The 13,939-nt window shown below is 39.0% G+C and overlaps 1 protein-coding gene across 3 annotated transcripts in view; it reads left to right on the top strand.

The window, feature by feature from the left end:
• The window catches only part of LOC306850143 (rho guanine nucleotide exchange factor TIAM2-like), a 92,814-nt gene that overhangs the window by 36,652 nt on the left and 42,223 nt on the right, over positions 1 to 13,939 (top strand). For all 3 annotated transcript variants that reach the window (XM_079385602.1, XM_079385603.1, XM_079385601.1), the window contains exons 4-6: positions 5,068 to 5,548; positions 5,679 to 5,848; positions 7,132 to 7,356. In XM_079385602.1, the coding sequence (XP_079241728.1) occupies positions 5,068 to 5,548; positions 5,679 to 5,848; positions 7,132 to 7,356 (876 nt within the window). The remainder of the gene's footprint in view (positions 1 to 5,067; positions 5,549 to 5,678; positions 5,849 to 7,131; positions 7,357 to 13,939) is intronic.

Genomic DNA, 13,939 nt, shown 5'->3' with positions numbered 1-13,939 from the left:
ACAGATAATTATCAATTATCAAAAGAGACACTCATTCAAGCTAGTCACATACTAACTGTTCATGTTAAAGTAATACTGTTTGTATTTACAAAGTAATAGCATGCAGGATTGTTTAAGAAACAAATTTTAAATGTTCCTGATAGTTATGCCATCACACACAGTAATTCCCTACACTCACATCTTAACTATAGTCCATGGGTGAAAGTACACCACAATATGCATGAAGAATAATAATAATAATAATATTAAAAAAAACATCTGCAGAAGGCACATACTTCATGCTCAAAATGGACCTAAAATGCTAAATATTAAGCCTAATTAAGGATCGTAAAGGTTCATTTCCCAAAGCATAAAAAACAAAATAACATGTGAAAAACTATAATTACTGGAAACCATATTCTCTTATACAACCACTCACATTTCCTTTTTTTTCTTCTTTTCCCATAAATTCTAGTGTTTTTTTGTGTCATTTTTAGCCACATGCCTTATTTCAGTGCAAGCATGACTGATGAGTGCAAGCATCAGTCCGGTGGGTTATTGACTGTTGTTACTTGTGCCAGGTGCCACTGCGGGCACTATTGTTTTGCCAGGAACACATATAGGGCGCAATATTGGATTCTACACCATGCCAGTTCATGAGACAATGAACCCATGGGGCTCTAACAAATGAATATCAGGATACATTGTAGCTGAAAAAATGCAAAAAAAAAATAAAAAAAGGCAGTGTCTGTCATTTGGTGAGTACCAAAAGAAAGCATGGGATAAATTCTGTGGTGTTGAAGAAAATGAGGAGTTGATTCATTAAAGATTGCATCGGAGGAAAACCATCAGTGAGACATTCCTGTTGTTTGGCTTTATGCTGCATTTAATGGGAAAGCGTGGAATACACTTTGATGTTTTCTGTGGAAGGTTTTGCACACAAGCATTGCTCTGCCATTACTCACTTTAGACTTATAATATGATACAGTCTAGACTAGTTCTTCTTTAATGAGTAATTTAAAGTGTCTGTGTTTTCTTCTGCTCACATCAGAAGAAAGCAGTGACTTATTTTTAAACTAAAGACATTTTAAGTAGTCATTTTTTGTAAAATAGATGATGCAGTTATGAAATGTAATGTCATTAAAATGTAATGAAATGTATTGTTTTATGTCTGTAGACATTTATGTAGACATGGTTTAGTTGCTGTCGCTGATGAATTTCATGCTAACATGCTAATAAATTATAATGCAGTTTTTCATTGTAGACTGCGGAGATCCAGAATACTCCTTTTAACTGTGAATGTTTGAATGAACCCAGTGATCAGATCTTCATTTAGGGCATAATAATTAACTCTTTAACAAAGAATGCATTACATTTCTCTGCGTAAGGTTGTTTGATGTCAGGTGTTCCTCTTGATTTGCCTTGCATGCAAGAAAACTGCAGTTTTAGTTCCATTTTCTTAACTTCTTTACTTCTAGTGGAAGTGGAAGTGTTAAGTCTGAGTGGTATTGGTGAAACAAATTAGAAAAGGTCTTCTAAAGACTCTGCTAATACCTCCTTAACTGCTTTGTGCATTTTCTCCCCAGTATAATGATCATACTATGAATTCTATTCATTAAATGAAGGCTAAAGAATGGCTTTCCTTAAAATTGATATGAAAAGTAAGCCCTTTTATACTAATGACTGTGACATGAGCTGAAACAGGACGTTCCATATACAGTATCAAACTGATGCAAATATGTTATAGGGAATGAAAGAGAGGGAGTTTTATTTTGTCACACACTTTCCCATTAATGACCTGGAATGTTTGCTGGATAAAGATTTGGCTCTGGACAGTGTGTGCTGTTTATACCATATTTATTATGACTTCAGTGAAAATCAGATCACGTTTTATGAGAATTTTGTGCTGTCAGGTTTATCATAATCATAACTGTGCAACCATCTAAAATGTATTATTATGAACCAGTCCAAGAAAAATTTGAAGTCATTTTTTTACAATTTGACTGCTACAAAGACCTTTTGGTAGAATTGAGATATACACTGACCAACTGCTAGAACCCTGGTAATCACTGGATGGTTTCAAAATGGACGTGCATAATCATGCGGCCATGAAACTTGTTAATTCAACTTTTGAAGTTATTGTTAAGATACAGGTCCTTTTCAAAAAATTAGCATATTGTGATAAAGTTCATTATTTTCTGTAATGTACTGATAAACATTAGACTTTCATATATTTTAGATTCATTACAACACAACTGAAGTAGTTCAAGCCTTTTATTGTTTTAATATTGATGATTTTGGCATACAGCTCATGAAAACCCAAAATTCCTATCTCAAAAAATTAGCATATCATGAAAAGGTTCTCTAAACGAGCTATTAACCTAATCATCTGAATCAACTAATTAACTCTAAACGCCTGCAAAAGATTCCTGAGGCTTTTAAAAACTCCCAGCCTGGTTCATTACTCAAAACCGCAATCATGGGTAAGACTGCCGACCTGACTGCTGTCCAGAAGGCCATCATTGACACCCTCAAGCAAGAGGGTAAGACACAGAAAGAAATTTCTGAACTAATAGGCTGTTCCCAGAGTGCTGTATCAAGGCACCTCAGTGGGAAGTCTGTGGGAAGGAAAAAGTGTGGCAGAAAACGCAGCACAACGAGAAGAGGTGACCGGACCCTGAGGAAGATTGTGGAGAAGGACCGATTCCAGACCTTGGGGGACCTGCGGAAGCAGTGGACTGAGTCTGGAGTAGAAACATCCAGAGCCACCGTGTACAGGCGTGTGCAGGAAATGGGCTACAGGTGCCACATTCCCCAGGTCAAGCCTACAGAGAAGCAGCACTGGACTGTTGCTCAGTGGTCCAAAGTACTTTTTTCGGATGAAAGCAAATTTTGCATGTCATTCGGAAATCAAGGTGCCAGAGTCTGGAGGAAGACTGGGGAGAGGGAAATGCCAAAATGCCTGAAGTCCAGTGTCAAGTACCCACAGTCAGTGATGGTCTGGGGTGCCATGTCAGCTGCTGGTGTTGGTCCACTGTGTTTTATCAAGGGCAGGGTCAACGCAGCTAGCTATCAGGAGATTTTGGAGCACTGCATGCTTCCATCTGCTGAAAAGCTTTATGGAGATGATTTCATTTTTCAGCACGACCTGGCACCTGCTCACAGTGCCAAAACCACTGGTAAATGGTTTACTGACCATGGTATTACTGTGCTCAATTGGCCTGCCAACTCTCCTGACCTGAACCCCATAGAGAATCTGTGGGATATTGTGAAGAGAAAGTTGAGAGACGCAAGACCCAACACTCTGGATGAGCTTAAGGCCGCTATCGAAGCATCCTGGGCCTCCATAACACCTCAGCAGTGCCACAGGCTGATTGCCTCCATGCCACGCCGCATTGAAGCAGTCATTTCTGCAAAAGGATTCCCGACCAAGTATTGAGTGCATAACTGAACATAATTATTTGAAGGTTGACTTTTTTTGTATTAAAAACACTTTTCTTTTATTGGTCGGATGAAATATGCTAATTTTTTGAGATAGGAATTTTGGGTTTTCATGAGCTGTATGCCAAAATCATCAATATTAAAACAATAAAAGGCTTGAACTACTTCAGTTGTGTTGTAATGAATCTAAAATATATGAAAGTCTAATGTTTATCAGTACATTACAGAAAATAATGAACTTTATCACAATATGCTAATTTTTTGAAAAGGACCTGTATATTGAAGTCTACATTCAAATCTCCACTGAATGCCAGCTGTAGTTTTACACAGAGTGTTGTTGGCACATCTGAACCCTTGTGTAATTAGTGTCAGCTGCTGGAGATGTGTAGACTTTGAAGAAAGATGCTCGAGAAGGACCCTCCTACTCGGATTTCTTTTGAAGTGCACTCCTCACTACGAGCAGAAGGGAATTGATGCTCTTAATGAGCTTTTTCTAATGACACCCCTTTAAAGAACATACTGTGCATTCCATAGTGAATGGGGTAAAGAGGTGTGCCCATGGCTTTCATTTTCCATAAGTATGTGTAGCATTATGGCGATTAAACTTACTGCCATACACCAGCGATAAGTGACTTCTGTTATTTTGTTTTTGTTTTCGTATTAGAGGTTGTTGCTAAGACGTTATTGTTGCTCAAGTTTCTGTCCCTAAGTATTAAAGTACCTTGTTGTATAACGTTTGTGACCCTGGACCACAAAACCAGTCATAAGTAGCACGGGTATATTTGTAGCAATAGCCAACAATACAATGTATGGGTCAAAATTATCAATTTTTCTTTTATGCCAAAAATCATTAGGATATTAAGTAAAGATCATGTTCCATGAAGATATTTTGCAAATTTCCTACCGTAAATATATTCAAACTTAATTTTTGATTAGTAATATGCATTGCTATTTGGACAACTTTAAATGCGATTTTCTCAATATTTAGAGTTTTTTTTTTTGTACCCTCAGATTCCAGATTTTTAAATGGTTGTCTCTCCTAACAAACCATACATCAATGGAAAGCTTATTTATTCAGCTTTCAGATTGTATATAAATCTCAATTTCAAAAAATGCACCCTTATGACTGGTTTTGTTGTCCAGGGTCACATTTATTGCATAACATTTGTGCTATTGACCTGAGATATAAAACTCAATAACCAGTAGCACAAATGGTGTGAGTAATATTTAAAACTCTCAAATCTTTCATATTTGCAATGGAAAAAATGTCAAAAAAATTTTTTTTTTAAATCGCATTGTTTTTGTCAATTGACTTGACTTGTGTTGAAGGAGGTAAAGGAATTGACTTGTGTTGAAGGAGGTAAAGGAATAGGACTAAAAACCACTTGGAACACCAAGAAACGAAAAGCAACAAAACTGGGAACTTTAGCATTAATTGAATAAAATATATATTCTATTATAAAATATGTATATTGAAGTTCATTCAAACAATATATGTATATATATTGTTTGAATGAAATGACCCAGATTGCAAAAATGGATGTTTATTATAGTGGTTTTAAAAGAAAATTATTTTGATGGTCACAAGTAAACACTTAAATTCATCATAAATATAACCTACAGTATATCTCTTTGCTGTTGTTGTAGGAGCCGAGATATAATGAGCCCGTCGATTGCTTCGATAGTGGTGTGGATGGCCTCACTGCCGATACCAGTTCTCCTTCTCAGATCTCCAGCTTTCTGACCCTTCCAAATGGCATGCCTCAAACCCGCTCTCACTCTCTGTCACTGAATACCTGTAGTGGCTCTGCCTGTGCCCTTAATTTGGGTACTGATGTTTTGCGGCAGAACATCTACAAAAACTTCATGAGGGAGCTGAAGACCGGTCGGCCTCCAGCAGAAGGTGGACGAGAAGATTGGCGCGAGAGCTCCTCAGAGGAAACAGACAGCAGTAGTCAAGAAGTCCTCGGGTGTCTAGAGCAGTTGGACTTGCTGTTTGAGAAAGAAAAGGGTGTAGTTAGGCGGGCCGGATGGCTCTCCTTCAAGCCCTTGCTTACTGTACACAAGGACCGCAAATTAGAGTTAGTGGGCCGTCGAAAATGGAAACAATTCTGGGTCACTCTGAAGGGTAAGTATGCCATGATTGCTATAACGACTGTTGTGATAAAGTGCTACTCACCTTTGTGCAGTAAGGACACATCATGACTGCTTAAAGTGACCAGCGATGACCAATTTTATTTATTTATTTTTTCTTGTAGGCTGCACAATGCTGTTCTATGAGACCTATGGAAAAGCATCTTCAGATCCAGAGTCTCCATGCTATGCCTTGTTAGCAGACGATGGTGTAGTCCAGGCAGTTCCTGAGCACCCCAAGAAAGAGAACGTGTTCTGCCTCAGTAACACTTATGGGGATGTCTACCTTTTTCAGGTCAGTTGAAAACCTGAGCTTACAAACTAATGGCCACTTCACATTGAAAGCATAAGCAGAGCTGCATGTGTACAGAGCGGAAACAGCACATGGCCATTGTGCTTTGGCACCAGCAGCATTTCTAGAGCTCAACTGAACTGTAATCAGCTGTGCTGATTGTGTAGTCTGCTGGTCACTGTCAGTCGATGACATGCTTTTGTTTATATTCACAGTATAAGCTTCTGTCATGTAAGAGTGACTTTTCTTCTCACACACTCACCCCATATAACCATATAACATGTTAAACCATATAATATGCAGTGTAGTTTAATTTATATGGTAAAACTCTTATACTTTAAATTGGTTGAACAAATTGTTCAACATAACCTTTGTGTGTTTGCAGCGCAAGTGTGTTTTTGTTTGATTGATGCTATTAACTGTGAAATAAAACTCCAGTATAGAGTCAACTTTCCTGTATAGTGTCAGGCCACTGTATGTACCAGCCACTTGCTTGCTGTTGTAAAACTGACTGGTGCAGAAAACATGATTTGATTGATTGATTGATTGATTGATTGGATGGATATGGATTTTTCTTTCCTTTTTCTTAGTGTAAGCACTGATATATTTATGTTCTAAAGCATATGAAATTTTTGGAAAATTTCTGGCTTAGTCAACCAGACAATCTCTGTCGATTCCAAATGCTGATTAGTGCAGTGTGACAGAATTTAGTATTGAATAAAAAAACATTGCACACATTACTCGTCAATAAGGTGATATTAACAACCTTATGATATCAAGCATAAACAGAAATGGATAGTTCATGGATAATATTTTGGATAGTATTTTTTGGATAGTATTTTTTCCCCATACTATAGAAGTCTATGGGAGCCGCAACTGCTTGGTTACCCACATTCTTCAAAATATCTTCTTTTGTGATTAGCAGAACAAAAAGTCATGCAGGTTTGAAACCACTTGAGGGTAAGTAAATGATGACAGAATTTTCATTTTTATGTGAATTATCACTTTAAATGCTTGAAATTTGAAAGTGGGGTCCAAAAGTTTGAGACATTGAAAATCTAGGCTTCATAATGTAATCTAAACATGGAAATACATACGTTTTCAGAATTTTGAAAAATGTAAGACAAAGTAACGTTGTTTAAAATGAAGTGATACAAAATGCTGAACAAGAATAAAACGTTACTAATCAAATAACCTTATTTTTATTTTTACAATGACCATATTGACAGTAACTTCTATGTATAAAAGGTTACATTTCCTTCCTTGTATGTTATTTTCCACTCTAGGCCTCCAACCAGACTGACCTAGAGAACTGGGTAACTGCCATTCATTCGGCTAGCGCATCTTTATTTGCAAAACGCTACGGGAAAGAGGACACACTGCGTTTGTTACGTGGACAGATCCGTGGTCTTCTCCAGAAGATCGACATGGACAGCAAGATGAGGAAAATGGCAGAACTGCAGTTGTCCATCGTCGGTGACCCCAAAAATCGAAAGGCTATTGAAAACCAGGTAAGCAACAGTTTAATCCAGTTTGTCGTAAGTGCTTATAAATACTGTATGAAGTCCTTTTTTGTCTCCAGTCATGCATTTTTCAATTAATCAGCAATTCGTTTTTAAATTAAATTTGACTGACCATTTTATTTATTTATTCTTTTAGCTTGATATGTGCTCAAGGGTGGACTGGGGCCAAAAAGTGGTCCGCACCACACCATAAATGAGTGGCATATTCTTGACATTATAATTTGTCTTTTCTGGTGTATATGACAAATAGTAAAGAATTTTAAAGATTTTTTACAAGGGACAGTTTAATGTCACTAAAGTTAAATACCAATATTATCAGTCCATATGACACGATGCTCCGGTATTGTCTAGAAGACTTGAATAGTGCAGAATGTGGACTGTTTTATGGTGCCCCTCTATTGGTCATATACAGTATTTTCCTTTTGCAGGAGCTTGACATCTATCATTTTAAGGAATAGAGCTCCAATTGTGGAAAAGAGTATACAAATTATTCTTCTATGTGAATATACCCCATGTCCTCTGTACAGCTAGCTGGTATTGTTTCTAAGGTTAAATTGTCCACCTGTGAGTCTGATGTCATTCCAGCTCATCTATTTAAGGAAGTGTTTGCAACCTTGAGTCCGTCTGTAACAGCTATCATTAATAACTCTTTGGAAAGTGGAGTTGTACCTGCTAGTTTTAAACATGCTATAGTCCATCCTCTGCTAAAGAAACCTCATCTTGACCAATCTATTTTCAGTAATTTTAGGCCTATTTCCAAATTGCCTTTTATCTCAAAATTGTTAGAGAGAGCTGTCTACAGTCAGTTTGATTCCTACATTAGTATGTCCAATGTCCTGGACACTTTCCAGTCGGGTTTTAGATCACTACACAGCACTGAGACTGCATTGTTGAAAGTCAGTAATGACCTTCTGCAAATTCTTGACACTGGTTCTCATGCGGTACTTGTTTTGTTGGATCTTAGTGTGGCATTCGACACAATTGATCATAGTATTCTGCTACAGCGGCTGGAAAAGTGGGTCGGTATTGAGGGTACCGCTCTGCAGTGGTTGCCCTCTTATCTTAAAAATAGAACCTTCTCAGTGAATATTGGGAATTTTTCTTCCTCATCGGCTCCTTTGTTATGTGGCATGCCCCAAGGTTCCATCTTAGGCCCTCTTCTCTTTTCACTATACATGCTTCCTTTGGGAGCCATTTTTAAGAAATATAAGATCTCTTACCACTGTTATGCTGACGATACACAGTTTTATCTTCCAGCAAAAACTGACAGCAGTGGCTCTTTGGATGTGCTTGACGACTGTTTTGAGGAGATAAAAGGTTGGATGGCTGATAACTTTCTACAATTAAACGAAAGCAAAAGTGAAATTTTGATTTTAGGTCACTCTAGATATTCATCTGATTTTAATTTAGGGTCCCTTTCCGCTAGTGTTCTATGTAAGAAATCTTGGGGTTACATTTGACTCGTTTCTTAAATTTGATAAACAAATTAGTACAGTGGTAAAGGGGAGCTTTTTCCATCTTAGATCCATTGCTAAATTGAAACAATTGTTGCCTCATAAAGACTTGGAGACTGTAATACATGCTTTCGTGACATCTCGCTTGGACTACTGTAATTCCCTTTATTGGGGACTGCCTCAATCGTCGATTTCTCGCTTACAAACTGTCCAGAATGCTGCAGCGAGGCTTCTTACTGGAACAAGAAAGAGGGATCACATTTCTCCAATCCTAGCATCTTTACATTGGCTCCCTGTAAAGTTCAGAATCGATTTTAAAATAGCTGTTTATGTGTCCAAGGCGCTAGCGGGCCTTGCACCAAAATATATCAGTGACCTTCTGATTGCTTATTCTCCTCAAAGAGCTCTTAGGTCCAGTAATCAGTTTCTTTTAACGGTCCCACGTTGTCGCTGTAAAACCAAGGGTGGCCGGGCTTTTTCAGCTGCAGCCCCGAAACTTTGGAATAGTCTGCCTGTAAATGTGAGACTCGCTCCTTCACTAGCTAGTTTTAAGTCTGCTCTTAAATCTTATTTGTTCTCCCTGGCTTTTGAATAATGCCTGCTTAAGGCTCTCTTTTTTTTTTTTTTTTTTTTGCTGTATTGTATTTGTATTTGTTGTACAGCACTTTGGTGCAACTCTGTTGCTTTTAAACGTGCTATAGAAATAAACTTTGACGTTGACTGACTTGAATATATAGTAAAATATTACTGATTGCTGTGAATTTTCAGCATCATTTCTCCAGTCTTCAGTGTCACATGATCCTTCAGAAATCATTCTGATATGCTGATTTTCTGCTCAAGAAACGTTTCTGATTATTATGAATGTTGAAAACTGTTGTGCTGCTTCATTTGTTTTGTGGAAAATGTGATACCATTCAGTCTTGGGTAAGATTAAAAAAATTAATTAATTTTTCTTCAACAATGTTGAATTAATCAAAGATTATAGAATACAAAAAGCGACTTTGATTAAATTGATTTAAGTGGCAGTAAAGATATTTACACTTATTAGAAAGTACTTATATTTCAAATAAATGCTGTTCTTTAACTGAGAACCATTATACCAATAATAAAACCATTATTAATAATTGATCACAAAAAATAACTGATAATAAAAGCAGCAAATTAGGCAGCATTAGAATGATTTCTGAAGGGACATTGAAGACTGGAGTAATGATGCTGAAAATTTAGCTTTGAGCACAGAAATAAATGACATTTTAAAACATCCTAAATAGAAAACCACTATTTTAAGTGTAATATTTCATAATATTATGCTATTGTTTAATTTTGATCAAATAAATTCAATCTTTCAAATAAATAAAAAGCCTTAATTATTTCAAACTTTTAACCACCAGTGTGTATATAAAATAGGCTAATGCATGTGAATTAATAAGCAAATTATATTTTTATTAGGCCTATAATGTAAATCACTTTCCTATGCACAGCACTCGAAAGAAAAAGTCTTCAGATTTATAATGTTCTAGAGTAAGATTGAGAACGATTTTTTAGATTTTTAACACGTGAAATCACGGAAGAAAGCAGACTTACACTAACTAACTCTTATCTCATGTCTGCTGAAAACTGTATTATGTAGCCTACATTGTGACGATTCCAATAACGTCATTAAAACCTGAGAAATTTGCAAAGACCAGTAGTAGATTAGATTAGATTAGATTCAACTTTCTTGTCATTTATGCAGAGTACAAGTACAGAGCTAATGAAATGCAGTTAACATCTAACCAGAAGCGCAAGAATATAGTGTTTTATATACATATAAGTGCAGAGTAAGTGAAGATATGATTTACAGAATATACAGTGGAATTGTTATATACAGTATTGAGCAGAGTATATACAGAATATAAATAGGAATGCAATGTAGGGATTGTATGTACATTATGAACAGAGCAATGTAGATTATATAGATTACAGATTATATACACATTATGAACAGCAGAAACGTGAGAACAGTGGTAATAAATAAATACAGCTGGATGAGTGTGCAAAGTATTGATAGAACAATGTATTCTATGCAAAATAGCAGTAGTGCAATATTTTATAGAATAGTTTACTGTGCTTTATAACTTTAGCAATGTGCAGTCTGTGCAAAATATGAGTAGTGCAAATGCATGTGTGTAAATTACTGTGACCAGTGCAGTAATAAGCAGGTGCAGGTTAGATTGGTGGTGTGGCGTTCAGAAGTGTCACAGCCTCGGGGAAGAAGCTCTTCCTGAGCCTACTAGTGCGAGAGCGTAGGCACCTGTAACGCCTGCCGGATGGAAGGAGGGTGAAAAGTCCATGGTTAGGGTGAGAGGCATCCTTGATGATGTTTCTTGCCCTGCCGAGACAGCGCTTATAATAAATGTTCTCAATGGAAGTTAACTGGGTGCAGGTGATCCGTTGAGCAGTTTTCACCACCCGCTGGAGTGCTTTGCGGTCAGATGCGGAGCAATTGAGATGCCATACTGAGATGCAGTTCGTGAGTATGCTCTCAATGGTACAGCGGTAGAATTCCACAAGGATCCTGGGATTCAGGTGAACTTTCTTAAGGATCCTTAAGAAGTAAAGGCGCTGCTGTGCCTTTTTGACCAGAGTGGAGGTGTTATGGGACCAGGTGAGGTCATCAGAGATGTGGATGCCAAGGAACTTGAAACTCGACACACGCTCCACTTCAGCTCCGTTGATGTAGATGGGTGTGTGTGCATGACTCCTAGTCCGCCTGGAGTCCACAATGATCTCCTTTGTCTTCTGGGTGTTTAGTTGTAGATTATTGGTGGCACACCACACAGCCAGGTGCTGCACCTCATCCCTGTAGGCTGACTCATCGTCATCCTTGATCAGACCTACCACCGTGGTGTCATCTGCAAATTTGATTATGGTGTTGGAGCCATAAACAGGAACACAGTCATGGGTGAAGAGGGAGTACAGGAGAGGGCTCAGTACGCAGCCCTGTGGCACGCCGGTGTTCAGGGTGATGATGGAGGAGGAGAGGTTATCTAACTTGACGGACTGAGGTCTGTTAGTCAGAAAATCTAGAATCCAATTGCAGATGGGTGTGCTGATTCCAAGCTGGCTGAGCTTGGAGATCAGCTTGGAGGGGATTACTGTATTAAATGCAGAACTGAAGTCTATGAACAGCATTCTCACATGTGTGTTTTGACTGTCCAGGTGGGTGAGGGCAGAGTGAAGTGCTGTTGAGATGGCGTCCTCTGTTGACCGATTGTGGCGATAGGCAAATTGGAATGGGTCTAGTGTAGCAGGGAGACAGGATTTTAGGTGGGATGCAACCAGTTTCTCAAAACACTTGGCAATGATGGGGGTGAGTGCAACAGGACGGAAGTCGTTAGGGACCGAGGCAGTGGAGTGTTTCGGTACTGGTACGATGGTGGAGGTTTTGAAGATAGTGGGGACAGTTGTTTGGGCCAGGGACAGATTGAAAATGTCTGTGAAGACCCCAGCTAGCTGCTCCGCACAGGCTTTAAGCACACGACCAGGTATTCCGTCAGGGCCAGCTGCCTTCCGTGCATTCACCTTACGCAGAGTGGAGTAAACATCTGATGTGGAGAGAGTGAGAGGCAGTTCACTGGGTTGATGCTCAGCTTTGAGTGAGATCTCCTTATTATTTTGATCAAAACGAGCATAAAAGGGATTGAGCTCGTCTGAGAGGGAGGCAGAGCTGGAGGGGGGCACAGAGTTAGGTGGTTTGTAATCTGTGATAGATTGTATGCCTTGCCACATACGCCGGGGGTCTGAAGAATTGAAGTGTTCTTCAATCTTCTGTTTGTGTGTGAGTTTGGCCTGGCAGATACCCTTCCTCAGGTTGGCTCTGGCTGAGCTGTAAGCCTCCTGGTCTCCAGACCTGAAGGCTGCATCTCTTGCTTTGAGCAGGAGGCGAACCTCTCTGTTCATCCAGGGCTTCTGATTGGGGAAGATTTTTATTTTTTTGTGTGTAGTCACTCTGCTCACACATCTGTTGATGTGCTCCATGACAGAGTTGGTGTAAGTGTCAATGTTAATCTGAGAGTTTGTGGTGGCCTGGGCAGCAAACTCACTCCAGTCTGTGTGCTGGAATTGATGTTGAAGAGTGGAGTCAGCGCCTTCCAGCCAGATTTTAACAGTCCTTGTTGTAGGTTTCACACGTTTGATATGGGTATACTTGGGGAGCAGGAACAAAGAGAGGTGATCAGACTGACCCAGGTGGGGGAGGGGTGTGACTTTGTAGGCATCACTCACATTAGTGTAAACGTGGTCCAATGTTTTATGTCCCCTTGTAGTGCAGGAGACATTTTGGTTAAATTTAGGGAGAACAGATTGAAGTCCCCAGCAACAATAAAGGCTCCATCCGGGTGCAGGGTTTGTAATTTGCTAATAGCAGCACAGAGTTCTTTCATAGCCACGTTAGCATTAGCGTCCGGAGGTACATAAACTGCAGCAGCAACAATGCAAGTGAACTCACGTGGTAGATAGAATGGCCTGCACTTGATAAAAGACAAGTGTAGTAGTTTGCATTCCTGAAAATTAATGTCTGTCGTTTAACTAAACGGTTGGCAAATATTGCTGAATTGTCTCTCGTCATGTTTAGCTGCTTACATCTTACCTCAGCTGGCATTCAAGTCGCGCGCAGCTCAGGGTCTGTGAACACTAAATCCTGCCTTCTACACTTTGATTGGCTACTTCAAACATTTTGACATTGACGAGCGCTTTTGAGCCGCTGCACTGAGCCGGAGCACGCTATATTAATTAGAATTTTTGAATGAACTGGGCCGTGCGGGCCATTCGTCTGGGCCGATGGAAGGATATATGTAGGCTACATTTACTAATAATCCATGTTATATATATATATTACACAAAAAGCCGGTCCACATTGTACAACGGCCCACCGGGAAAACTCCCGGTGCTCCAGATGGCCAGTCCGCCCCTGTATGTGCTTATATGTGAGATAAAGACTGAAATTCTTAGAAACGATGAAGGTGCAGCAGCTGCACATGCAAACATTTGAAGTTTAGTGCTTTAACTACGTCATTACGTTTGAGGCTTTGTGTTGAAATGTGTATGTATTGACAAGGTTGAGAATGTACCAAGCT

The sequence above is a fragment of the Barbus barbus genome (genome assembly GCF_936440315.1).
Source record: "Barbus barbus genome assembly, chromosome: 30".
Lineage (NCBI taxonomy): Eukaryota > Metazoa > Chordata > Actinopteri > Cypriniformes > Cyprinidae > Barbus > Barbus barbus.
Note: the sequence above shows the minus strand (reverse complement) of the source record. Positions and strands in the feature narration are given on the sequence as shown.